The sequence below is a fragment of the Monodelphis domestica genome, chromosome X (assembly GCF_027887165.1).
Source record: "Monodelphis domestica isolate mMonDom1 chromosome X, mMonDom1.pri, whole genome shotgun sequence".
Taxonomy (NCBI): Eukaryota; Metazoa; Chordata; class Mammalia; order Didelphimorphia; family Didelphidae; genus Monodelphis; species Monodelphis domestica.
In genome coordinates, this window is record NC_077235.1 from 36951241 (window position 1) to 36978039 (window position 26799).

At 40.6% G+C, this 26799-nt stretch overlaps 1 protein-coding gene across 4 annotated transcripts in view; it reads right to left on the bottom strand.

Moving 5' to 3' along the window:
• AFF2 (ALF transcription elongation factor 2) overlaps nt 1-25221 on the bottom strand; it is a 528832-nt gene extending 503611 nt beyond the window's left edge. For 2 of the 4 annotated variants that reach the window (XM_056809873.1, XM_007507264.3), the window contains exon 1: nt 24359-25221. In XM_056809873.1, coding sequence (XP_056665851.1) covers nt 24359-24405 — 47 coding nt within the window. In that variant the 5' untranslated portion in view covers nt 24406-25221. The remainder of the gene's footprint in view (nt 1-24358) is intronic. The other 2 variants (XM_056809876.1, XM_056809874.1) reach the window with 1 other exon arrangement.
• Between the last annotated feature and the right edge of the window lie 1578 nt (nt 25222-26799).

A 26799-nucleotide genomic window follows, 5' to 3' on the forward strand; every position in this document is an offset into this window, starting at 1 on the left:
CCATCTTTGAAGAAGCAAACTGGAAAATCTGATAAATGAGAGAATTGCTCAGTTGAAAAGACAGACACATGACTAGGTCACAGCAACCAACTCAACTCCACCAATGGAAGAAGTGGAGGTTTCAGGCCAGCTGAGTGGAGCTCACAGGACTCAGCTCTGCTGGGCATCTCATTGAGGTGTTCTGCCTTGCATTCTGTGGAGAAGTCATTAAGAACTGAACTCAGAGTAACTTGACTTTGAGGTTTGTTTACTTCTGGCAATGCAGGACTTTCAGGTTTAAGGGGAAGAGAAGGGTTTAAGAGGTTTGTTTTTTAAAAGGCACAAAAAGCTTCTCGAACATTTTGATGGGTTAAGTGTAAATGAATCAAAAACATACGCACTACATTCCACTCCAAATACAGAGGGGTCTCCAAATTAAAGGGGGAAAAGTGCTTGGGGGCAATATGCATTTGGGGTTTTCCTGAAACTTTTAAAGGAAAAGTTCTTGTAGCCCTGAAGCTGCCCCACAATGCAGCTAGATTTATCCATCCTGAATGTGAATGAATTTTATAAGTTTTATAAATGTTGTGGAGTTAATATCCTCCCTTTGAAGCTTCAGATGCAAACTGGGTTTTATAGTTTTTCTTTAAGAACGCATGTAAAAGGGGCAGCTGGCATTAATTTTTTTCTTTCTAAAGGAGAGGGGGTATATGAAATACAAACCACTGGTATCCCTGGACAAAACAGTCCCAAACAAGCAAAAGACAGCAGATAAATAGGGTGTGTGTGTGTGTGTGTGTGTGTGTGTGTGTGTGTGTGTGTGTGCGCGTGCGTTTGCGTGTGTTGTAGGGGTGGGTAAGGAGGACAGGAGCCTAAACTACCAGGGCAGTGTCCTTTAGGAATCATGGAGAAATAACAATCAAAATTGGCGGTAACGTTTATTTTACAATCAGGGAGACATCATTCCCAACTTAACTCATCCTGGTTGTATATTACAAAGGTATCATTATACGATACGGGAGTAGACATAACCCTGTATGTGGCCATGACAAGTAGCATAACATCCATTCTTGGGATTTTAAGCATCCTTTCAGTCTCTTCAAACTTAGTTTCCTTTTTGGACTTGCTACAGCTTTTTACTTTGTCCACAGGCATCCAAGTCAAGTTGAAGAAGTTTGCTACAACCATACCAAAGAAGAAATCAATGCAAGATATTTCTCTAAAAGGGTATAAGAAAAATGTAATCTTTACTGTTTGGAGGCTGGGGAGCCAGAACACCAAGGCACTTGGTTTTTATTTACAAAATGCACAAAAAGCCAAGTTGACAGATAAAAGATTGTATTTGTGTCCTCCACCCGGAGAACCTGAACTTTCTGTCTCAGATCCAGTCAGCCAACCAGCCTGTATTAAGCAGCTATTGTATGGCACTGGGTTACCCAAAGAAGAAATGCAAGTGATCTCTGCCACAAGAATGTCAAAAGCCAAAGTGGGCCCTTACACCAATCCAAGAATAAGAGAACCAAACCGGGGCTACTTGAGGGAAAGTTGGGACAGAATCCCCATTCCACCTTGTCATCAAAATGCCAAGAGGTAAGAGCAATAAACAGGTGTCACCTGTCATGCTTAACCAAAGAGCAAGGAAAAGACATAGCAATCGAGGACTACCAACTTCTACCACTTTCCTCATCCTCCCCCTCTACCATCATCTCGCATCATTATTGACATGACCTTGCAACATTATTGCTCCACTGCTTTGAAAGGGCAAAATGACATATCTTTATTCAAAGTAAATGTGTGGATAAAATTTGCTCCCCAGGACTCTCTTACCCAGCATCCCATTTGCGTGCTCAGGCTGAGTGTGAATACTGCATGTATACATACATAGGATAAAGATTTGGTGTGACCCCGCCTTTCTGTCTTTCTTTTTTTCCTTGAACACGGCTGCTGAAGCTGGCTTTCAGCCAGGCAGGAGAATTTATACACATGTGGTCTTACTTTAGTTAGAAAATTAGGCTTTTAACTTCTACTTCTTTTTTAAAAATGTCTTCTACTTCAAGTGATTATTAATAAACTTTATAAAAGTAATAGAAATTAAACCTGGTTTGATTTTCTTTAGATGATTTGATTTTTTTTTTTTTTGGAGAATTTCAGAACCGGTCTATAAAGTAGCTTTTCCTTCCCAAGGCCTTCTCAAACAACTCAGCAAACATTTCCATCTGATTCAATATGGATAGAATTCTGCAGTTGACTCAAGAAGACCTGATTTCAAATCCTACCTCTGATTCTTACTGTGTGAGACTGGGCAAACTGTTTTAACAACTCTCTGAGATTCAGTTTCCCCGAGAATAATATTACCTGTGTACTTACCTCGTAGGCAGGGGCTGATGTGGGGATTAAATGAAATCACACACTTCTAGAAAGTGCTCTGCAAATGTCATAGGGCACATGTCAGTTACCAGCATCTGAGAAGCCATCGCTTCCAACGCAGAAACGTCAGTTGGCATCCAAAGATCACCTATCACCCTGTAGTAAAGAGAGAAGTTCTCCCCAAAGACAAAGAGCAAAAATTCCCCTTTCACATCACAAGTCAATAATGTATTAGCCTCTGCAGGAAAAGAGAGTCTAAACAACATGGGGTTTTGTGTACCTTGCCAAAAAGTCAGCCAATTCGTTCATGGCTTCGCATATCAATCATTTCAAACAACATGTATTTATTAAGCACTGACTATGTGCCTGGGCAGCTTGTTAATCACTAAGAACGCAACGAAAAGTGAAAATGATTCCTGCCTTGAAGGAAGAAACAAACAAGAAAGAAACTACTTAAGAGCCTACTAAGGACTGGCCACTGTGCTAAGTACTTCACAAATATTATCTCATTTGAGCCTCTATCTGCCACCTAAGAAAGGGTCTTGTATTTTATTTGCTGAGATCAAATGATATAGTGTATTTAACTCACTTTGTGATCCATAAAGTGCTGTATCAGTGCAGGCAATCATTATCAGATCCCACATGAACAAGTGAGTTAATAACAGGAGTCAAGTGAATTCCCTTCAATGTGATTAAATACACTCTGTTGTTGACTCCAAGGAGTTACCCTAATTCTCTCCTGGCTGGAGCACAGACAGATAATTGTCTATCGCTGACTAATGTTGACTATGGATGGGAACTTTGTGGTAGTGTACATTATATTGTAACATAATCGTCAGGAGTCAGATTTTGACTTCACTTTCACCCATGCAAGAGGAGGAAATAATGAGTAACAGATGCTTTTAAAAAATTAGGTCAGGGTCAGCTCAACCCTAGCTTCCTGCCAGTCATTCAAAAAGGCAGATACCCAGTGCCATGCTTACAGCTTCTAGCTGGGAACCACACAAGGTCTGCAGGACCCTGGCATTGCAAATGGTACCGTTTCGCCATTTACTGATGTTTACTTAGTGCTGATCTCAACTCCTCTAAACTATGGCAACATAAACCTAATGGTGCAGGATCTATTTTTACTCTCTCCATGATTTAAGGTATGACTGCAAGCCCAACTCAATGTTTGCCATTGGTATCCATAGTGAAATTAACACCCCACCTAGGCCTTGTTTCAATTCACCAGTTACCACCATTTTGGTCAAGAAAAAAAGGCTTTGATACATGTAAAACCCAGTGGAACTACGTGTCAGCTATGGCGGTGGGGGAGAAGAGGGGGGGGGGAAGAACATAAATCATGTAACCATGGGAAAATATTCTAAATGAATTAATTAAATACAATTTTTCAATTACAAAAGACTTTGTGAGTATGGAGAATAAGCTGTGTTTACAAAGATGAATTAATGTTGTGTGAGGACCAACATCAAGACTAATCTAAGAATGGCAGGCTGGTACTTAATCAGGCACCATGCTAGCACCTGTCAAGAATCTTATCCCTTGATAAGTAGGATGACACTGTAGGGATGAGTCCTTGAACCCATAATTCCATAACTCGAGGCACTAGGAAGGTTTGAAGTATACTTCAGTCCTTTCCCTCCCTCGGTCCACCTAACAGTGTCCGTTCTCATTGTTGTCAAGTCAGATCACCTTAGCTGCCATCAGTTCTCACAGAGATTACATGACGCTTTGGCCATCAGAGAATAAATCCATCCACATGTTCTGTCCTGGGGTTGGGTATGCAGGATTAAGGTAAGGAAAGGCACACATAAAATCTTATTTTCCACAATTCAAGATGGTTACAAAATGCCTTCCTTCTTTAACTTTTTTCTCAAAGACTGGGATAAAAGCAGAGACATTGTGCTACTCCAGTTTGGATACGATGCCAATCTGAATCTGCAAGGAATAGTCAACAGGTCGCAACTGGCTAAAATATGAGGAAATAAACTATAAGGCCAAGTCTTAGACCTGGGCTTTTATTATTTATTATTTTTTTCTTTTGAAAATTTTATTTAATTAGTCAGTTTAGAACATTATTCCTTAGTTACAAGAATCACATTCTTTCCCTCCCTTCCCTCACCCCTTCCGATAGATGACACGCAATCCCACTGGGTTTTTTACATGCTTTAGACCTGTATTTTTAAAAGAACAAGTTGGAGAAGGCATAGTTAGATGCTAGTTTATCTGGGGGAAATGGGGATTTTTTTTCATGCACTGAAAGCTCACTATGAGATAAGAATAAGATGTGGCAGCCAAGAAAGCGAATGCAGTTTTATAAGAAATAGCATGTGTGGAACTGTAGAACTGATAGCCCCACTATAGAATTCCCTAGTCAGACCCCATTTGGAGTCCTGAGTTCAATTCTAGAAACATTTTGGGAATGACACTGATGAGCTAGAAAGTGTCCAGAGGAATGAAACCAAGATTATTCACAAGATCATAATTTTACAAGCTTATGCTACATGAAAATTCATGGAAGGATTTGGTAGGTCCAGAGAAGCCAAAGGGGATACGTGATACCTGTCTTCAGATATGTGAAAGATAGCAAGGTGGCAAGTGTGTAGAGTGCAGAATCTTGAGTCAGGAAGCCCTGAGTTCTGTATAACCCCAGCCAACTCATTTAACTTCTGTCTGCCTCAGTTTCCTCATCTACAAAAATAACAGAAGCACCTATCTCTCAGGGTTGTAGTGAGGATAATGACATTGAATATGTCAACTGTAGAGCTCTATATTATGCTATTATGATTTCCCCATTAAATTGAGTTCTTTGAGAACAATCACTGTAGGTTGTTGGGGGGCAGCGTGTCGGACTTTTCTTTGTAGTGCTACCACTTAGCCCAGTGACTGGCACCTAGCAGGCACTTAATAAAACCTAGGTGACTGCCTGGCTTCTTGTAACAATGAAGACGGATCACACTTGACTCTGTTAGGTCCCCAAAGGCAAATCTAAGAACAGTAGGTAGAAGATGCAGAGAGGAAGATTTGGGGGTGGAGTGATATCAAACATTAAGAGTTTCATAATATTTGAAGCTGTCTCAAAGTGTAACAGGTTGCCTCGAGAGGTGAGGAGAGGAGGATGCCTTCAAAAGAAGTCTTCAAAGAAAAGCTGGAAGGCCATTGGTTGGAAAGAACATAGAGGGGATTGTTATTCAAGCCTTAGTTTAGACTTTATGGCCCACTGTAGCTAGGTAACTCAGTGGACTGAGAGTCAGGCCTAGAGATGGGAGGTCCTGGGTTCAAATCTGACCTCAGACACTTCCTAGCTGTGTGACCCTGGGCAAGTCACTTAACCCCCATTGCCTAGCCCTTATCAATCTTCTGCCTTGGTACTGATATACTATATTGATTCTAACATGAAAGATCTTAGAAAAAAGACTATACAGCCCCTGAGCTTCCTTACAATCCTGAGATTCTGGAATTTCATAAGATTGGGCTCATGGAAATATAGAGACGGCATATAGGGGACGGGAAATTGCCTGTTCCTTTCCTCACCTCCTTCTCAATATGGGTGGACATCATTGGCCATGCTATTTTTTTCTCTTAATTACTATCACCCACCCACACACACACACACAGCTTTTTTATCCTTCCCTCTCAGGATGCAGATTAATAGTGTGGTGGGTTCAGCACCCATTCAAGCTTCCATCCAAGTAGCATTCATTTGTGGAACCTTTTCCCAAAAAGAGATTCATTTACTTCATCTTTCTCATTATATCCCCAGCTCGACTTTTCTGAATTCTGTTCCCATACTTCAGGGTCTTTACACTTACATATTTCTTCTTTCATCTCATGAAATTTGGAGCTTCTGGGAGCTCTTTCCTCTTTCCCATTTGTACATTTGTTAATCTTACCCCAGCCTTGCTTTTCTTTATTTTGATTGGTTTATTTGGACACTTTGGGCTTAAAATCTTTTTGGGTGGGTCTTTTTTCTATTGTGTCTCATTCCTGCTTGTATCAATTCATGGAGGTAGCAATGTGGTATGGTGGAGGAGCCAGCCTCTAATTACAAATCATAAGGGTTGGGTCTTGATCCTAAGCGTTAACAGTTACCATCTACTCCTCCTAAAGGCTATTGTATCCTACATCTCTTTTCTAGATCTTCCTCCAAAAAGCTTGCTGTTCCATACAATGTCCTCAGAGTGGTGACAGAAAGTAGGAGAACTCAAAATTAGGTGGACCTCAAGATCCTACAGAGTAATTATTTCATAGTACAGTTGAAGTTCCAGGAAAGGATGTATGGGAGCAATGGGGAAAGTTCTTCTGGTGCTAAGCACCTCATTTCACCGAAGGAACAAGAATTACCTGTACAAAGGAAAGAATTGGGTGATACGTGCAATTATCATTGGTTTTCTCATCACTAAAAAAGGTTCCCACTGAGTTTGGAAAAAAAGATTCTTTTTATGTTTTTACAGGTTTTTGTAATTTTACATTTCAATTTATAATGAGATATAATCACCCCGGAAAAAAGTGGCTCATTAAGAGCTTTAATTCTGTTAATTTCTGATTGAGAGCAAAGAGTACCATAATGCAAGTTCTAAAGGTTTTATCATCCATTATCTATTAATGAAAATATGGAAGCCTATGATTAAGTACATTTTTGTGAAACATAAACAAATGTATCATTATATGCCAATGCGAAGCAGCTAGTATTTGCAGGATTCTTAAATTTAGCTGAAAATTAAGGTTCTATTAATTCAACCATTCAAACACATATTGTTCCCTTGAGTTTTTAAAAATTAATATGTCATAAAATCTCCGTGAACTACATGAACAAAAATTGTGGAACCAGATCTTGGAACAAGAACAAATAGCTTCCTGCAAGATATTAAATAATATGGCCCTTGAAGAATTTTTCTTTTATATGTCAGGGAAGACATAGAACAATTTATTGTTTACCTTCATAGGTTCATAAGAGCTGGAGTTGGATGAGACTCCAGAGAGCAGCTCATCCAAGGGCTTCATCTTCTATGGAGAGAAACTAAGGCCCAGAGAGAAGAAGGAACTTGACTGAAATCACACAGGTAGTAAACTGGAGAGACAAGATCTGGACAGACATTATAAATCCCGTGCTCTTTTGCCTTCTCCGAGCTAACCAATACAAATTCAAGCCTGCATACATGGTTAACAACAACAAAGAAACCACAACCATTGACATTCTATGCTTTAACATTAATTTAATTAATTAGTTAGTTTAACATTAATCAATGAGAAGAGCTAGGAGGGGCCTCAAAGATCATAAAGTCCAACTCTCTCATTTTACAGAGGAGAAAACTGAGGTCCAGAGAAGAAAAGTGTCTTGGCCACAGTTATAGGGTAAATTTAGCAAAAGAGGAATTTGGGCCCAAGGACTCTGCTTTTTCCATTACATCACACTGTCATACAGTCATGGTGAGAATATTCTCCAATCATTCACATGTATCTATTTTTTTCAAACTTTTACCTTTGGTCTTAGAATCAATACTGTATATTGGTTCCAAGGCAGAAGAGTCGTAAGGGCTGGGCAATGGAGGTCAAGTGACTTGTCCAGGGTCATACAGCTATGAAGTGGCTGAGGTCATATTTGAACCCAGGACCTCCCATCTCTAGGCCTGGTTCTCAATCCACTGAGTCACCCAGCTGCCCCCCCACATGTATCTTTCATAAAATGTAATGGTATAAGTTTTAGAAGAAGCAAATTAAATGAATACTCAGAACCAGTTACGTTCGTCATTGAACACAGCTAACGCACTATTCCCAAATCTCTAATTTAAGGAGAGAAAAACAGAAAGTATACTCAACAGGAGTCTACCAAAAGGCACCATTCCCCAGAAGTTGTCTCCAATGCATGGAGAGGTCTACACAAGAGGTTGGTGAAGTGCTTTTGAGGAATTAAAAAAGCAACCAAATATGAGAGAGGATGATACAAAAACCCAGTTACTACTGAATTGAAATGGTGAGAATTTCAGCTCGATAAATGAAGGCAGGGAATGTTTCAGTTTTGTCTTTGCCTCTCCAAGACCTAACATAGAGTGTTGAACATAGTGAGCACTTAAAGAATATTGAATTGAGACACACTAAGGAAGGTAGAAAATTTCCCCAAGATGGTTGAGACCAGCTTCTTTTGAGGTAGCAAGGTTAAAGACCAATCCAATTCCCTATCAAAATGTTGATGGGAAGAAGAGTTCTTTGGAGCATTCCATAAAAGATTAAGGTACTCTCCAAAATGTTTCGGAACATCAGCCTTCACTATCTGTACATACAAACACCTATTTATAGCATCACTATATTCTCTATATCTTCAAGGACAAATTCCTAAGTGAGTCCTAGGGCAAACTCTAAAGCAAAGGAGTTTAGAAAGTGAACAGTAGAAAATGGTAGAAGGAATCAAGATTCTAAATCTGGAAATCCAGCTTTTTGTTATCTTCCATCTCAACTATCCATCTTCAGTTGTTGTTATGCACAAATTGGTGGGTTTTCGACTTTAAAAATCTCTCCTGTCATCCCACATTACATTAGTATTTGAGTTCACGAAGGTCTCTCCACAGATCAGTCCCATAAGTGCTCTCATTTTCTAGTTCTAATAAGTAGAAAAATTGAAGTTTACGGCTCCATGAGGACCTAAGCATGTAGGTACCTCTTCCCAGCTTCTGCCCCTTAAGTTGGGTGGAGGCAGCTTGCCTTGAAACATTTTGAAGAAATTCCGTTAGCAGTGACGTTACTGCCTTAGTATATCCTTTATGATCCCCCTAGGGAGAAGGCCTTGCCTAAGACAGCCAAGCCTTCAGCACCCTCATACGGTTCTCATTAAAAATAGGAATGTGCCAGGCCAGATGCAATGGGGGTTGTTGAGCTTTGGAAACCCTCCCCCCCAAAAAACCTCATAAATTTTATAAAATGTATGACTTTTTCCTTGATTTTTATACTGTGCAATTTAAGAAAATGTAATCAAATAAAGACCATACTTTATCATTGGCCTTGCTTTTTAGAGTTTTTGATATTCAATAGGGCCTGTGACCATTTTGTGATCACATTTTTCTTTCTGAGTATAAAATCACACATTACCAGCCATCCACCAACAAAAAGCCAAATTTGGAATGTAACTCTGAAACTACAGATTCCAAAGAGCTTCTCAGCTGAACAACACAAGCTTTTTCATTGTCCACGAAAGCAATGAACTAAATTAGAAGAGATAAGAATGATACTACTCTAGGAGTCCTACAATTTCTGATACTTATAAATGTATCTATGTCTATGTGGGTTGGGAGAAGTCCCACCATGATGAGTTCACTGGCTTTGGGAATTCTTAGCACAGACATTCTCTCCTCAGATTGCAGAGGGACAATTGAAGATCTAGACGCACGGACACAATGGTGGTTGTAGTCTGCAGTCTAAGAAAAGGTACTGAGAAGGTAAGTGATTTTTCTATGATTACAAGGCAAGTACGAATCAGGGGGAAACTTGGGACTTGAAACCAGTTGCCAATGACTTCAAAGCTTCTCTCTCTCTCTCTCTCTCTCTCTCTCTCTCTCTATATATATATATATATATATATATATATATATATATATATACACATATATATATATGTATTTATATATATATATAAATCCACAATGCAATATTCTGTGTCTCAACAATGTACTACTCATAGAAATGTACCCAATAACCATACATAGAATCTGTAGTACTTGGGAGACAAGCAAAGAGCCCACCTCTGTTCTATCAGGGACATATGCAAATAGGTTTTTTTTTTCTAGAGGTGTTTTCTATCTTTGTACCAACAGCATTCAACACAGGAGAAACATAACAGGAATTCTTTAAAACGTATGTTGAATGGACATGGAGACGGTAGTATGAGAGAGGGAACACTTCACAAAAGTTTGTTTGGTGCCTCCAAATGTAAATTTATGCTATGTAATGACTACTTAGTTATTTTCCTGTTACCAAAAAGATTAGGAGGGGCTTAATAAGAGATGAGAGGATCAAAGACTTAAGAGTTGGAAGTAACTTCAGAGATCAACTAGTCCGACTCCCTCTTTTTATAAGTGAATGAATAAATGGTTTATTAAATATTCACTTACTACTTTGTGCAAAGGGGCAGATACAAACAGAGAAGACAATTCTTGCTCACAAGGAGATCACATTCTTATAAAGGAGACAACCCATATGAAAGGTTTCAGATGAAAGTCAGTTGGAAAGGTCCCATAGTCCTGAAGGTACAGCTGCAACGCAGATGGTCATACCTCTCATTTAATATAATTTCACTGATAAAAGCATAACAGTTTCTGATGTTAAACCATTTGACAATACCAAAGACTTTGGGGCAAGAATTTTCCCTTCTGGGTCTTCAGGAGCTGCGACCATACCACCTGCAGGAGTAGCTGCCAGAATGCATCTCCACAGGGACCTGGGTAGAACCGTTCCTTTCTCAAGGCTCTTAGCTTAGGGTTCTGGGCTGTTTCCAGGAGGGTCTGTGGGAAATGGTAGTAAAAGTAATGGGAGTGGTTTGATTTGTGTGGGACATACTGCCTCCTGACTTTCCCTCAGGGGGCCTTGCTGTTTCAGCTAGGCTGGCTTGCTTCCTCTGTAAGTGGAAAATGATCAGCAGTTGGTGGTGGAGATAGCTGGCCCCTTCTCTGTAGGAGCCACCTTCCCAGATGATGGCAAGAAGATGAGACTGGAAGAAAGAATGGTCTGGGAGGCAGGGAGAAGTGGTGAGAATCAGAACCCAGGCCTTCTGCTTCCAAATTTAGCATTGTGCCCACTGGAGCATATTACCTCTAAGCACAGTACCGCGATTAATAAGCTGAAAATGACTCTTCTGTGTCTCATGCTTTACAATTTTTGTGATACCTCAGAGTAGATTAGCATCATGAGAAAGACTTCTGTCTCACAGAAGATACAACACGACACAGTTTACAAACAGACACATGGGAAAGCAAGAAGCTCTTCTTTAAGCACACTAAGGGGGGGGCAAGACGAACTAGGAAGAAATGAAGGATCTGATGATACTGACTCTTCTAATGAGCTAGCAAGCAAGAGACGTAAGGATTTCATTCAGCCAACTACTTCTTATTCTGTTAATAAATGACAAAAATGGATTTAATCCTCTACAAAATGAGATTATGAAAAACAGACAGAATCACAACTTTATTCAACATGCCATTTTATCCAATGTGACTAATGTATTATTTGTATGGAGTTAAAATGAAGCTTGGGGAAACTCTGAAATAAATCACATGCTCTACTTCATGCAATCTTAACAGACAGATCTCATTAGGATTCTACTATGCATAGCTATTAGTTAAAATCATTGACCAGTATCCTTGTATATCCATTGGCTGAAGTAATGCTGGCTTTACTATCACTGTTTATTCCTCATCTCCATTTAACATTCACTTGAACTTTTCCTACTCTTAGAGACATATTTTTCTCTATTCTTTTTTTTAACCCTCACCTTCCATTTTAGAAGCAAGACTATGTATCAGTTCCAAAGCAGAAGAGCAGTACGAAGTAAGTAATGGTGGGGGGGGGGGGGGGGGTTAAGTGACTTGCCCAGGGTCACACAGCTAGGAAGTGTCTAGGTCCAGATTTGAACCTAGGACCTCCAGTCTCTAGGCCTGGTTCTCAATTCACTGAGCTATTCAGCTGCCCCTTCTTCTCTATTCTTGGTTCCAAAATCCAGTTAAGAGATGTTTGCCCACTAATGCCTAGCTACCTAGAAGTATATAATTTTCCCCAATGGTATTTCATTGTCATTTCTTAGAAAAAAATGTAAATTGTCATGCAATCAATGTTCCTTTTTGGTGAAAACTTAGTCTACTACTTGGCTACCACCACCCCACTGAAGTTTAAATAAGTAAATTTTAATTGAACCCCAAACCAGCTGGTCAACATCTTTGGACCTAGGCTCATGGTGGCCTTGGGGTTCATAAAACATCTATAAGCTCTGGTCATTACATTTTCTGATTTCTCCAAGCTACGTTCTAATGTGTAACGTTTGTCACTCCTAATATCAATCTCTAGTGGAAGCCTGGTTGTTTGTACAAATTAATAAGAGGCCTCCTGCTCTTGAACCCATGACTTCCCTCTTTCCTTTAGTACGCTTTACATATAGACTCTCATCTTGTTTGTTTTTTCAACCAAGAATTTCTTTTTAACTTTTCAAAAACATTTTTTCATGCTCTTCAATCCTTCAAGCCTGTTCACACAACAAAAGCACAATGTCGATTGCTCTCCAGATATCGACACTTGATGGCAGAATTTTCTCATAAATAATGTAATTAACATCAATCTGTTGAAATCTTAAATTCAACATATAATAAGGAAGTTTTTTTCTTGCAGATCCTTACTATGACACAAAGCAATCTGAATCTCTAACGATATAAATAGAAAATATGTTCTGTCTAAAAATATATGTTAGGAAAACCCAAGCCTTAGGTTAGCCACCAAAAGTAACAGACTGTTCAAAACAAAAGCATCTGGCTCAAAAGAAACAAAGTCATAAAGCTAGGGAGAAACACACTCAGAAAACGTGGAAAGGCTCAGCTTTTAGTTCCAATAACAGAACCTTGATACATGACTAGGTACAAGATGAAACAAAATTATCTTTTTTGAAAAATTCAGCTGGGTTCAAATACTTGTTGAGCATCCAGCTCACTTATGTAAAGCCTTGTGGTAGGTACTAAAATGCATGGAAACAAAGGGCCCCTAAAGTACTTTTAGGTTGTCACAGATTGCAAGATGAAAAATCCTAAATTTTGGCATGCTTTGCTTCAAGAAAACTTGAAGTACAAAAAACCAGAAGGGAAAAATAAATTAGGTTTGAAGGAGAGATTTTGGACTATCTGCATTACAAACTAATTCCCTAACATTTAAAAAAAAAGAAATTTACAGAAACATCAACATGCTTTTGCTTTAGAAAATACACATTACACAAAGTGAGATGCCTGTACACATATACACATGCACATACCTGTGCTTAGGAGTTTCTATCTTCTCTTAGATATCATCCTTGACTCTCTGATCGATCTTCAGTCAAGGAATTGACGAAGGTTATTTATTAGCCATTTAATTACTTAGAGATCTGAAGAACCATTTTCTCTCCATATTAACTCACAACTATTTCAAGCCTATAAAATAGTTCTGTTTATATGATTCTAGGGCATTTCTACATTAAAGAAAATAGAGGCAATTATCTGGTTTTCCAGTCTAAATAGCCCTATAACTGACCACATATTTCAATTTTCCCCTATATATTATGGCCCTCTAAAGATAGTCTTTTCCCAGTATCAAAATATCTACGACTCATAGCAAAACTCCAAACCATATGTATCATAGGGAGACTGAGGCACAAAACCCTACCATCATTCAAGACTTGAGTTTTAATTCTAATTTCCATTCATTTATAAGGGAACTAGCAAAGAATCAAGGAGGAATAGACCTGGCCTACTATAGAAACAATAATGGCTCCTGGTGACTTAATGAGAGTAATGTATTTGCTAATAATATCAAAGTCCAACCTCCAGGAATGGATGCAGAGCAAGAGGAGCAGAACCAGGAGAACATTGTACACAGAGACTGATACACTGTGGTACAATCAAATGTCATAGACTTCTCCATTAGTGGAAATGCAGTGATCCTGAACAACTCAGAGGGATCTATGAGAAAGAACACTATCCACATTCAGAGGAAAAACCGTGGGAGTAAAAATACCAAAGAAAAACTACTGCTTGATTACATGGGTCGAGGGGTATATGATTGGGGATGTAGACTCTAAACAATCACCCGAGTGCAATTATTATCAATAATATAGAAATGGGTCTTGATCAATGACACATGTAAAATCCAGTGGAATTGCACATTGGCTATGGGAGAAAAAGAACATGAATCTTGTAACCATAGAAAAATATTCTAAATTAATTAATTAAATTTAAAATTTTCTAAAATAAAAAAAAATCAAAGTCCAAGTACACAAACCAAGCTCCTCTTCTCCACACCACTCGTCAAGTGAGCTCATCTCAGACCCAAGTTGAAATGAAAAATATTTTGAACAGAATTAGATTGTTGTACCATTCCTTAAAATTCTTCAGAAACAAGAAAAGTAAGAAGAGGATTAAAATGCAAGTCATACTGATCACCTTAATGATCAACTTAGACATGTATCTCATATTTGTCTTTGATGGTCATACTCCAATTCACTGTAACAGGGTCAAACCATCGAATTAGGTCCTCTTCATGTCAATAGTTTTGTTTTAAAGGTGAATTATGAGTAAAGGAATGAAAAAGATGTGTCAACAATGGGATATTTTATCATTCAAAAACTCTGCTCCAAGAGGAAGCATTTTATTTAAGAGCATCCCAACAGCCCAAATGTATGTTTCTGTTGAAAAAATCTATTTTGCCAGCAAATGTTGCCAATTTGCAAACGCATTTCAATTGTTTCAGGAAAAACAAACTTTCATTTATGATTTCTCTGAAAGCAAAGTGCTGCCTGTTGAAAATATTTGCATATATAGCATAGACTCAAATATGCAAATCCATGTATACATTAGAATATATAGTTGAGAACATCAACATTTTGGCAAAAATCATGACACTATTCCTACCAAAATGGTGGTCAATGGAGACTTGTCTACTATACCTACAGAGGAAAAAAAAGTGAAATTGGCAATTATCTGTTTGATTCTGAGCTGTATAGATAGCCAAATCAGATAAGTCAGTCCCCAGAGTTGATTTCTATTTATCTCAAGTGATCCTGTTGGTCCTCCAGACAGTCTCATTTGCCAACTTTCCACTTTATTTTGTATTGTATTGACTGTGCTCAAAACTGGTTCCCTATCATTCCCCATATTTCTTCCACAGCTGCAGAGTACCCATCTCATACTTCTCTGACTTCTCATGGCCTTTATCTTCATTCCTAACTTGTTATGTGTTATTCCAATCTCCCAAAGTAAATAGTAAATTTCTTGAGGTCTGGAAACATTTCTCCTATCTCCTTTGTATCCTTCCCAGTGCTATGAATATAGTGGGGGCTTTAGTAAATATGAGATCAAGTAAAAAGAAAGCTAAAACCCTGACTGTAAAGCGAAAGGGCTAAATCAATGATCTCTAAGGCACCTTCCAGCTCAAAAATTTTCCTCGAGTGTCTAATTGAATTGATGGTTATGTGATACAATAAAAAAAGTCACACCATGTACCCTGCTATTGGGTTCAATAAAAGACTTGTTAATAGATGAACTGATTATCATTAAAGTATGTTCCACTTATTCTTCAGTGCTTGGGGAAGTATAGTGCTACAAAAGAGAATTGGATTTAACGTCTGAGGACCTGGGTTCAAATTCAGACTCTGTCACTCACTCCCTGCATAACCCCAGAATCATTTAAGCTCTCTAGTCCTGGATTTCCTTAACTGTAAATTGAGCACACTGGCCCAAGTGATCTCATAGGGCCCTTCTAGATCCAAATCTTTGGTCCTAGACAGTAATTCAACTTAGTTACAATGGCTGAATCTGTGTAGCATAAAAATAATCCATTTAATAAATCAATGAAAAAAAGTCCAATTTTTCTATCTGATATCATGAAAACAAATCACTTGATCGATTGAAAGAATATCCCCCTGGTCAACTTGCTATTCTGATCAAACCTAGAAAGAAATAGCCAACTAGAAGACTATATAATACACTCTCATAAAAACACTCTTCTCCCAGTAATTGTTAAGGTAAAAACTGTAATTTCAGCATCAATTCATGGTGAGTTAAAAAGCATTTTTTCTGATTTTGTTATTGACATAAAAATAATCTACCTTATTGCTATTGCCAGGAGATAAGTTTACCTGGAAAACACAAAATCTGATTCTACGTATATGATTTAGGAAAGGATAACAAAGAAGACCAGTTTCTGTTTTTCACTAGACAGGGCATCTCCCTTGGCATCTCCCAGTGGAGTGCTTTCTCAAATGCATGCAAAGGACACTCAAGAGAAAAGTGTTGAGTTCAACTTGAAGGAATAAAGAGGACTATTATTTTGAAACAAAAAACCAAACTATTCTCTATAACATGGAAATAGTATATTGGGGTCGCTTCCTTTCACTTATAGCAGAGACTTAAAAAATAAATAAATGAGGGGAGTCGTAGCTAACAAAAACACAATATGTTTCCTTAACTTATTTTCCCATTTGTAGCTAGGCAAGCTTAACCCCTTGCAAAACACACAGAAGAAAATCTTTGGGCAATATCACACGCTTCTTGCACTGCACAGGGACCACCGAAAACTCAAACCAGAGTTTACTTTAAATCATTAGTTGTTTGAGGTTTTCATATGAAGCAAAACACATGCACTATCCCTAAGAGATATCATTTCATATACTGAGCTACCCCTAATCAAAATCAGATTTCACAGGAAGGGCTATTGTCAACTCAGCTTAGAGCTCATCATTCAACTGAAACTCCCAGATCATTTTTCGCAGCTCAGTAGGTCAGGAGATGTTCACAGCTAAGGTCATAGATGAGATTTACCTTAAAGTAAATTCAACAATTCTGAGCATCACCTACCTTCTCCACCATGTAAACTTCAACAGGCTTTGAACAGGCAGATCAAATTCTATTTAAGCAAAAGCATTAAAAGTTTGACAGAAGAACAACCTCACTTTGGAGCTTGGTTTAACAGAGTTGCTTACGGTGTGGATCAAACAAAACAAAAACAACCAGCCTTTCACAATGAAATACAAAACAGGATGCTGAAAACTCAAGGCAACCAGATGATAGGAAAATGGGATGACCTGCTTACGCCTTTGGAACAGCCTTGTTCTACATCTTCCTCTAGCCTACTGACACACTGAGTTTCCAAATGCACAGGTATCCTGGCACAGCAAACAGAGAGCTGGATTGGGAATCAGGAAGATATAGCTCTGAATGCTACCGCAGGCACTAACCATGTAGCCTGGACAAGTCACTCCACTGGAACCTTGCTATCTTCATCTACCAAATGGAGAATAATAACAGCATCTACTTTCTCATGGATGCTGTGAGGATCAAATGAAATAATATCATCTAAAGGGCTTTGCTAATCTTAGGGTACCATGTAAATGCTAGTTATTATTATGGGAAACAAAATGTTCCTTCTTTCTTCTCTACATATCCCTTAAAGTTCCCAGAAAGAGGATCCAAATAGTAGCTCTCCCTCTTTGGAGCCCCTGATTTTCTTCCCTTTTAATTGCCCTCTTATGCCAGCATTCTTTTCTGGGAAAGAGGTTAAGTTGGCCTCTTGGCCCAAATGGAGAATGAGCACTCAAACAGTGAGTACATTATACAACCTGTAGAGGAGCAGCAGGGAGGACAGTAATTATTAGGCTTCCATATTTATATGACATACGGCTTTACCTGGGATGACAATAATAGCTGACTATTTATATAGTGCTTTAAGGTTTTCAAAGTGCCTTATATACATGATCTCATTTGATCTTCACAACAATCTCATTTTAGTGATTTGCTCTGATGGAGAAAGCAGTGGATTTGGAGTCAAGGCTCCAATCTAGTGCTTACGAGCTATATGACTTGGGGAAAGGGTATTAATTAACCACTTTGAAGCCTCAGTTTCCTCATCTGTAAGATGAGGGGATGGAACTGGATGATTTTTTATTTTTTATTTTTCATAAAACCCTCACTAAGATGGAAATCTTAGAATCAATACTATATATTGATTCCAAGACAGAAGAGTGGTAAGGGCTAGGTGATAAGGGTTAAGTGACTTGCCCAGGGTCACAGAGCTGGGAAGTGTCTGAGGTCAGATTTGAACCCAGGACCTCCTGCCTCTAGCCCAGGCTCTCAATCCACTGAGCTACCCAGCTGCCCCATAGATGATCTTTGAGGTCCTTTCTAATTTGAAATTCGTTATTTTATCTCTAGAGTGGTAAAACAACTCACCCATAATCACAAACCTATGAAGTACCAGAGGATGGATATGAACCTCAATTTTCATGGTATTGTTGACTCTTCATAGCCACTAAACTGAGGATGACTTTATTATCAGTAAATTAGCATATTTCTCCAACACTGAGCAAGAGACTAAGGGTTATACAAGATGCCATTCCCTAGGGGTCAGTGTTGTGGCTTTAAAAATCAATAAAACATTACCCAGTAAAGCCCGTACTGCTTCAGGATGACTTACAAAAATTACCCACTGATCATATTCTTATTTAAATAAAGAAAACATTTTCAAAATTTGAGAATCGCCATTTGGAGGATCAGTTGTCCAAAATTTAAACCCGATTTCTCCTCATAGACTTTTTCATTCATCACCTCCCATCAAAGGACTCTTAAAATATAAAAGTGCTGTGAATTTATAGCACGGTATAACCACTAGATTATTTTAAAATACATTTTGGTCTGTCAAATCCCCTGTAACACACAATTATTATGTTTACCTATGCACACAACAGTTCTGTCATGTTTCAGCAGGGCCTTCTTGCATAAAAATTATGTTCCAGCCCACATGGGGCAATAAGCAACTGGTTCCTTAGGCATAATTTATTAAGAGCATAAAATGAAACTGGAAATTCATTTTGTGAGTCCCCAAAAGGTCCCCATTTTAGAGGTAGTATTATTTGTGATTGCTTTATTTTGGGTAGTTCTTCTGGTAACTATCATGAAAGGAAAGAAAAATTAAGGCAGAATGACAAGTGGGAGGGGATAGGGGTGAGGTTGATGATCATGTGGCCTAACTCCATTTTACCAGAGCCACGAGAGGGTAGAAAGGTTTATCCATGGTTATACAGCCTGGTCTCAAATCTCCTATCTCCTGTTAGTCTCCTTCCCACTTTCCCAAACTGGAAAGCTGAAGCAGTGGGGTACGCCGACTGATTTCTTCCTTTTCTCACCCATAAGAGACTATACCAAAAAGGGAAGATTTTTCCAGGATATACAGAACAACGAGGATGTCTATAATACACAGTATTTCACATATCGACAGACAAGCCTTTTCAAACCCTTTTTTCACTGGTCTCCACAACACTAAGACAACAAGTTGAAAAAGTAAAAAAGTTATTCAATGCACCCCACTGCTTTGTCTTCATGTCACTGATCAACCAGCCTGACTGATTTTGGTCACTGAATCCAATGACCTGACTGGGTGGTCTGGCATCTTGGAGACACAAGCTAAGTTTACTGTTAATCAAGGGCATGGTCTCCCATGATCTGAAGGCCACAAAGGCCAGGGCCTCTCTATTGTTCTGAAGAGGACCATTAAAAAAATCTTCTGAGATTTTTAGGCAAATGTGAACAATTCCAATTATTTTAGGTATCTTTAAAATTCATGTGGAAAAAATAATCTTGGCAAATAGATGACGACATAAAACAGGGATTCAGTCCATTAAGACTGCTTTGAGTCCACCAAAAAACAGCAGGTTTCAAAATGTGATTTTCTTCAATCCACAAAATACTTAAATGTTGTGGCTCTTATCTGTGTAATGACTGATTTATTATTGAAATAATCATTTTCCAACTTGATTTGTATATTTTTAAGTAGTTTAAGGCTTGACTGCATCATTAACAAAACAATTCATGTTATCATTAAACTGATTTCTCACACAGGGATATTTTTCTTCCCTGTCCAATGGCTGTTTTTTCAAGATTTCCAGACACTGATTTTTTTCCCTAGGGGGAGCAGGGGACTATCTCTACTACCTGATCGGGCACTGGTCCATCTCTCCTACCCACCTACCCCAAACTCTCACAAATGTTTTTTTTAAAATGGCTAACATAATTGGCAAACACTTGAGAATGTATAGTAAATTAAATATAATTATTCTTCCTTTGAATGGATGACAAATATATACAGACAGGGAAGGTGCGTGGGTTGGGGAGAGAAATCATCCAAAGATAAGGATATTAGTTAGAACCAGCTGTCTCTTTCTATCTCTCTCTCTCTCTCTCTCTCTCTCTCTCTCTCTCTCTCTCTCTCTCTCTCTCTCTGTCCCTCTCTCTCTCTCTCCTTCTCTCTCTCTCTCTCTCTCTCTCTCTCCTTCTCTCTCTGTCTTTCTCCCTCTCTCCCTCTCTTTCTCTGTGTCTCTCTGTCTCTGTTTCTCTCGCTCCCCCCCCTCCCCAGCACTGGAAAATCTCCAGGTCTGCTAGGCATATGATCTCTCCATCTCCTGCATTTCTCTCTCGCAAACAGCCTTTTCCTGATATGAAGAAGAATGGTAGTTCAGAAGGCCTCTCAAGACCTCTGCGCAAAGAAGAGAAGGCAGCAGCCAGAAGGAGCTCTTGTGCTGCAGTGTTGGGGAAAGCTCAGGCTGAAGCTGGAACAGTCCACCTTTGTGTGGAGAGCAGGGTCACCGGCTCCGGGCTCCAGGAGCATGGTGTAGGGGCGCGCTGCTCTCTGGCGGGCAGCGGCTTTCTGCCTTGAGACAGAAGCAAAAACTGGCCAGCACATGGCCTCTTCTCAGCTTTGACAACCACACACAGACCTTTGAACTTTCTATTTATATAACAGTTTAGTGTGTTTAAGTCTCTTCCTGTCTAACTGCCAGTTTACTAGCATGGCTCTAATTAGGCTACTTGGGAGACATCATATAAAAAGTAAAACAATTGATTCAGCGCTCGGCCAGTGAGAAGCTTTCTCCCTTCTCCGACAAGATCACTTAGCTACAATTTCGCTATGCCTAGAGCTTTTCTTTTAGAAGAGTTAGATAGAGCCATTATGGGTGGGTGGGCTAACATGCTCCCCTTTTATACTGTCCTTTCAGAAAATAAAGGCAAAACGCTGCCAGCCCCTGCTGCTGCTCCCCCGCCCCGCCACCCCCCCAAAAAAAAACCCACCCTCAAGCTGGGGCCAAATAGCCTCTGAGCAGGGCAGGGCTTTCTCACCCATAGCCCGGCTGGCTTCATAGCTTTCTTCCTCTAGTAGGTGATTAAAGGTATCACCACTTCCCAGAGAGAGGTCCAAATCCAGCCACAGGGGCCGGGAACTTCAAAATGCCATTACCTTGGTGACCACTGGCAAGCCTACAGAATGATTTCAAAGGGAAAAAATGGGCTCTCTTTTTTTCAAAGACCGCGGGATCTCGGACACCGGAGGTTTTCATTTTCTTTTCTCATTCCTTTCCCAGACTGGCTCATATTGAAAAATCTAACTCAGGTAAACGTTACTTATTCATGCAGAAATCTTCCAGAACTTGAGGCTTGGCCCTTTAATCCAGCCCAGGGCTAGAGAGATCCATTAAAGGATTTCTGCAGTTTTTAAAAGGCAGCTCCGAGAATTCTAAAGCACAACAGGGGGTGGGGAGGGGGGCAGCCCCTGGGTGTCATTCCCCCCCCCCCCATCTCTTCTGTATTCATTCATACTTAGGACTATGGATGTAGAGATTACACACTTTGGGGAGAGAGATAAACAAGAGCCCAAGCTCACGAAATAAAGGTTGAGGCCTTTCATGTCAGGGGCTGAGAATGGGAAGTTCCATCAGGGAAGCTGAAGAACACGTCTTGAGGAAAAGAGGCTTTTTAATGTGGACGGTACTGTGGCTGAGGGTCACACACGCAGCTAGCTATCCACCACTGAGGGACGACTAGAACAGGCACATTGGGAGCTAGCTGGCTCCAGAGTTTGAATCCATTCCATGCCAGGGCTGTTTTTTGGGGTCAGAATCCCTCCTCTAGTCCTTTAGCACCAATGGCACATATATTGCCAGCCACCTGAATGGCAGACTTCCATTGCATTGACTGGGGTTCTTTGGGGGTGGGGGTGTCTTACACAACTGCACAACTGCCTACCAGATGTTTATGAAGACAAGCACACAAGCAGGAATATTAGTGCACAGAGGCAAAGAAGAGTGAACAGGAGGCCAACAGAGTATGTGCTCCACACAATGAGGGGAGGCAGAATACATGCTTATCTACATATACATACTATACCAAGTGATCGGGCAGGTCCCACACAAGGAGGGGCTACAGGCATCTATGCTCCTGAAGACACACATGGGCCTAAAACAAGGGGTACTTGGAACTCCTGAGAAACAAGGCTGCTGTGTTTTCCCCTAAGGAAAGGACAAGCAGGAGAAGAATTTTCATCCATTCAGAGAGAGAGAGACACAGAGAAAGAGAGAGAGACAGAGACAGAGAGAGACAGAGACAGAGAGAGACAGAGAGAGACAGAGAGAGAGAGAGAGAGAGAGAGAGAGACAGAGAGACAGAGAGAGACAGAGAGAGACAGAGAGAGACAGAGAGAGAGACAGAGAGAGAGACAGAGAGAGACAGAGAGAGAGATGAATTTCCCCTTTGGATCAAGTGCTCCAAGAGCGTCTGAGATAGAAGTAAAATTCAAATGATGTGTTAGACATGCTAAAAAAAAATACCTGCTGGGTGTTTAACATTTTTGAACTGCACCCACATCTTCAGTTGTAACTGTGCCTATTAAATTGATGATGTTACCCACACCATATATTAGGCAAATTGTATGCAAATAGCAAGACAGTACTTATCAGCTGCCTGAGAAATGAATTAGTGCAGCCGAGTACAGATACTGTGCAGGAGCGTAATATTTAATTGAGGAGTGATTTTATTGTGATTATTACTGTTAAATAACAACAGCATGACTATTAAATATTGTAGTCTAATGTTTTATGCGTAGCTGATAAAACCCTGCATGAGATCAAAAATGCCTTCCAGATGAATATTGATACTGTGTAATTGGGGTTTTCAAGGATTTACATGGCAGGGCTGGAAAATAAAAGATGACAGGTATTTAAATTCTGGTTATCTTAGATTTGCAACGGAAGCAGCCTGGATCCGTAAAATAGAACTGCTGCCTTAAGTGTCTGACCTTTTCTTTAAAAATTGAGGAAAGAGAATAGAGTAGCAAGGTGACTAGAAAAACACCCAGTCTTTTTTACAGAAAAAATTTTTACAGAAAAAGGAGCTCTTTTACCCTCAATTCAGGCTGGCCCATTAGCTAATTCCAATTCCAGGGAAACGCCATATGAACCTTGGAATTCTAAATTACCCCAAATATCTAATTTACGAGGATGAAAAAGATAAATGACTAGATGGCTTAAATTGCTGGAGCCGACTAAAAAAAATCGTAACATTTCTCCTAGAGAGTGCAACACAAATAAGTGGGTAAACACATAAAGTTGATGTATCCAAATGTATCAATTTCCCAGCTCCGTCCCCCGACTTCTGCCCACCCCTCAGGCAACGGGTAAACAATATTTTCCAGAACATGCAGAAACCTTCTTATCCCAGTTATCAGTACAATGCAAAAACCTGAGGACGTTTGGGAGAGGGGGAAAAGAGGATGAAGTCAAGTCAGTAATTATTTGTACACTCTCACTTCGGGGCTAGCTTAAATAATATTTATGGCGTAATCAGTACAATATAGGGCTTCAAATAAGCAAATATAGTTTGTACAAGAAGTCACTTCGTTTACTACAGTAGTAAAGAGACCTTATTGAAAGCGAAGTGGAAAGAAAGGTGTTGGGGGGGGGGGATCTGTCTGCTTTTTCGTATATGAGAGCAGGGGGGACCCGGTGGGGGGTGCACGCCTGTTTCTTCTAAATCCCTTAAAAATATATATATGTATGTATGTACGTATATATAAATACTATAATGACCCTTAAAGTTAAGCTATCTATTGAAGGAAGCACTAGGTGTCTCTGCCAGCAGAAGGCACGCAGAGCCGGTAAGGAACAAAACCCGAAAAGGAGGGAGGGAGGGAGGAAGAGGTGGCTCAACACCCCTAAGCATCATAAAATTGCATTTTCTAATACAACTCTCATAACTTAAAAAAAAAAAAGCACGCAATCTGCCCCTGTCGCCCTCCTCTTCTATCCTCCCCTCAATCCAAGGTGGCTTAAAGCAAGTAGGAAACACTTGGGGGCTTCCCCCTCACTCACCCCATATCTCCACCCCTTAACAAAGAAGCCCCGAAAAGAGGGAAAGGATTAGACGAAGAAGACTAGCAAAATGACGGGGGGAAACAAAACCCCCAAACCTACCACTGCTGCTCCAAGTCCCAGTCCCTGAAAAAGTCGAATAGATCCATAGCGGTGGGCTGGGAAGCCTCTCCAGAATTGCTGGCAGCTGCCCCGGGCTCGGCAGCCAGCTCTTTGCCCCGGCTCCAAGTGAGTGGCCAGTCTAGGCGAGCGGCAGTAATTGCCTAAGGTGACTCGCCTTTGCAGCTTGCCGCCCGCAGTCTGAGGAAGTGTCCGTCCGCCTGCCAGGCTGCCCCGTCGCCCAGCCTCCCGGGCGGAGTGCGGTGGCCACTGACCGTGGCAGCGGCCAGTGGCGCGAGGCAGAGGACGAGGTGGCGCGAGGCGCCTGGGGCTGCACTAAGCTGAGCTGAGCCGCTCCGCGCCGTGCCGCGCCGCTCTGGCTCCCGCTCCCGCTTCCGCTCGGGCTCCTGCCCTCTCTCGCTGCCTGGCTCGAGCTCTCACTCCCAGCGCCACAATGCTACATACGGCTCCGGCAGCTGCTAGTGCTGCCGCTGCGGCTGTTGCCGCTTCAGCCGCAAGCTCAGCCGGCCGGCTGACTGCCTGCGTGAAAGAGGCTGTAGCGGCAACAGCACCCGCGGCGGCGGCGGCGGCGGCGGCGGCGGTGGTGGAGGCGGCGGCGGCGGCGGCGGCGGCGGCGGCAGCATCACATACACACACTCACGCAGACACACGCGCGCGGCGCACAAACACACACACACAGAGACACAGACACACACACACACGCGGAGGGGGCTGGAGGTGGGAGGGTGGAGCCTGTTCAGTCCGAAGCTGCGATATGAAGCCCACACATCACCATCTCCCAGATCTGCCCAGGGGCCCCCAACCCCTAACCGGTCCTGACTGGGCCTCTGGCTCCACCTCTGTCAAAATCAGCTGTTGAGGAGGGAGGGGGGGGGGAGGAGAAAGAGGTATGAGTGGGAGTAGGGCACAGGGTCTGTTCAATCCCTGCTGTTAGTCACCTGGCTCTCAATGAGCAACACCCAATCCCCTCCCCCCCACAAATAATTCCCCACCCCACCCAACCCCCCAGGTCCGTGGCTACTCTGATGGGAAGAACAGGGAAAGAGGATGTAAACTGTAGCCGACAGCAACAATGACAATTCTCCAGGCTACAAAGAAGATAAGGGGCTGACTTCCAAAAGCCTGGGGACCTATTCTGGGCAGAGGGAGGGGCCTGATGGAGTAGCCCCCAGGCCCGCGCAGAAAGTTCTAGGAAAGCCTAGTGCTCTGTTCAGCAGAGAAACACTTCTTCAGCGTCTATGTGCCTAACAATGTGCAAACCTTATTGGAGATAGACAAGAATAAAAACAGTGATTTCCCTTTAGTACAAACACAAAAAAGTAACACAGGAATGGGAAAATATTACACAAGACTTCATATAGAAAATTGCCTAGACCATAAAACTGTGCATACCTTTGATCTAGCAATACCACTACTGGATCTGTATCCCAGAAAGATCAGAGATAGGGGGAAAGGATCTCTACATTCCCAAATACTGATAGCAACTCTTTTTGTGGGGGCAAAGAACCAGAAACTGAAGGATGTTCATCAATGGCGAATGGCTGAATAAGTGGTGGTACATGTCTGTAATGGAATACTATTGTACCCTAAGAAATGACAAACAAGATGAGCACCAAAAAAAAAAAAACTGCAAAGACTTCTATGAACTGATGCAAAGTGAAGGAAGCAGAACCAGAAGAATGTTCTACATGGGAACAACAATAACAATAATGATCAACTGTGAATGACTTTATTATCAACAAGGCAAAGATCCAGGACAACTTCAAGAGATTCATGACCAAAAAAAAAAATAAAAAGGATATCCACAGCCATAAGAAATAGGCAGAGTTCAAACACAGATTGAAATATACCATTCTTTATTTTCTCCATGTTTTTTTCCTCTACTGAAAGCTATGTGTCTTCTTTCACAACATGACAAACATGGAAATATATTATATGATAATATATGTAAGCCTTTATCATATTATCTTCTTACTTGGGGAGGGGAGAAATGGGAGAGAGAGAACATGTATTGCAAAATATCAGAAAACAAATACTGAAATTTTTTGTTGACATGCAATTTAGGGAAAATATCTATTATATCTAAAATCTCTAAAATCTATAAAAATATCTAAAACATCTATTATAATTTTTTTTTATTAAAAAAAGCATATAGAAAGGAATAATGAACTGGAAGAATTCCATGTGAACTGGAACAACCTCCAGGCTGAGCAAAAGGAGCAGAGCCAGGAGAACATTGTGCACAGAGATGGATACATTATGGCACAATAGAATGTAACAGATTTTTCTACCAGCAGCAATGCAACCATCCGGGACAATTCTGAGGGACTTATGAGAAAGAAGCTAGCCACATTCAGAGAAAGAACTGTGGGAGCAGAAACACAGAAGAAAAACCTATGATCCATCATGTGGTTTGATGGGGA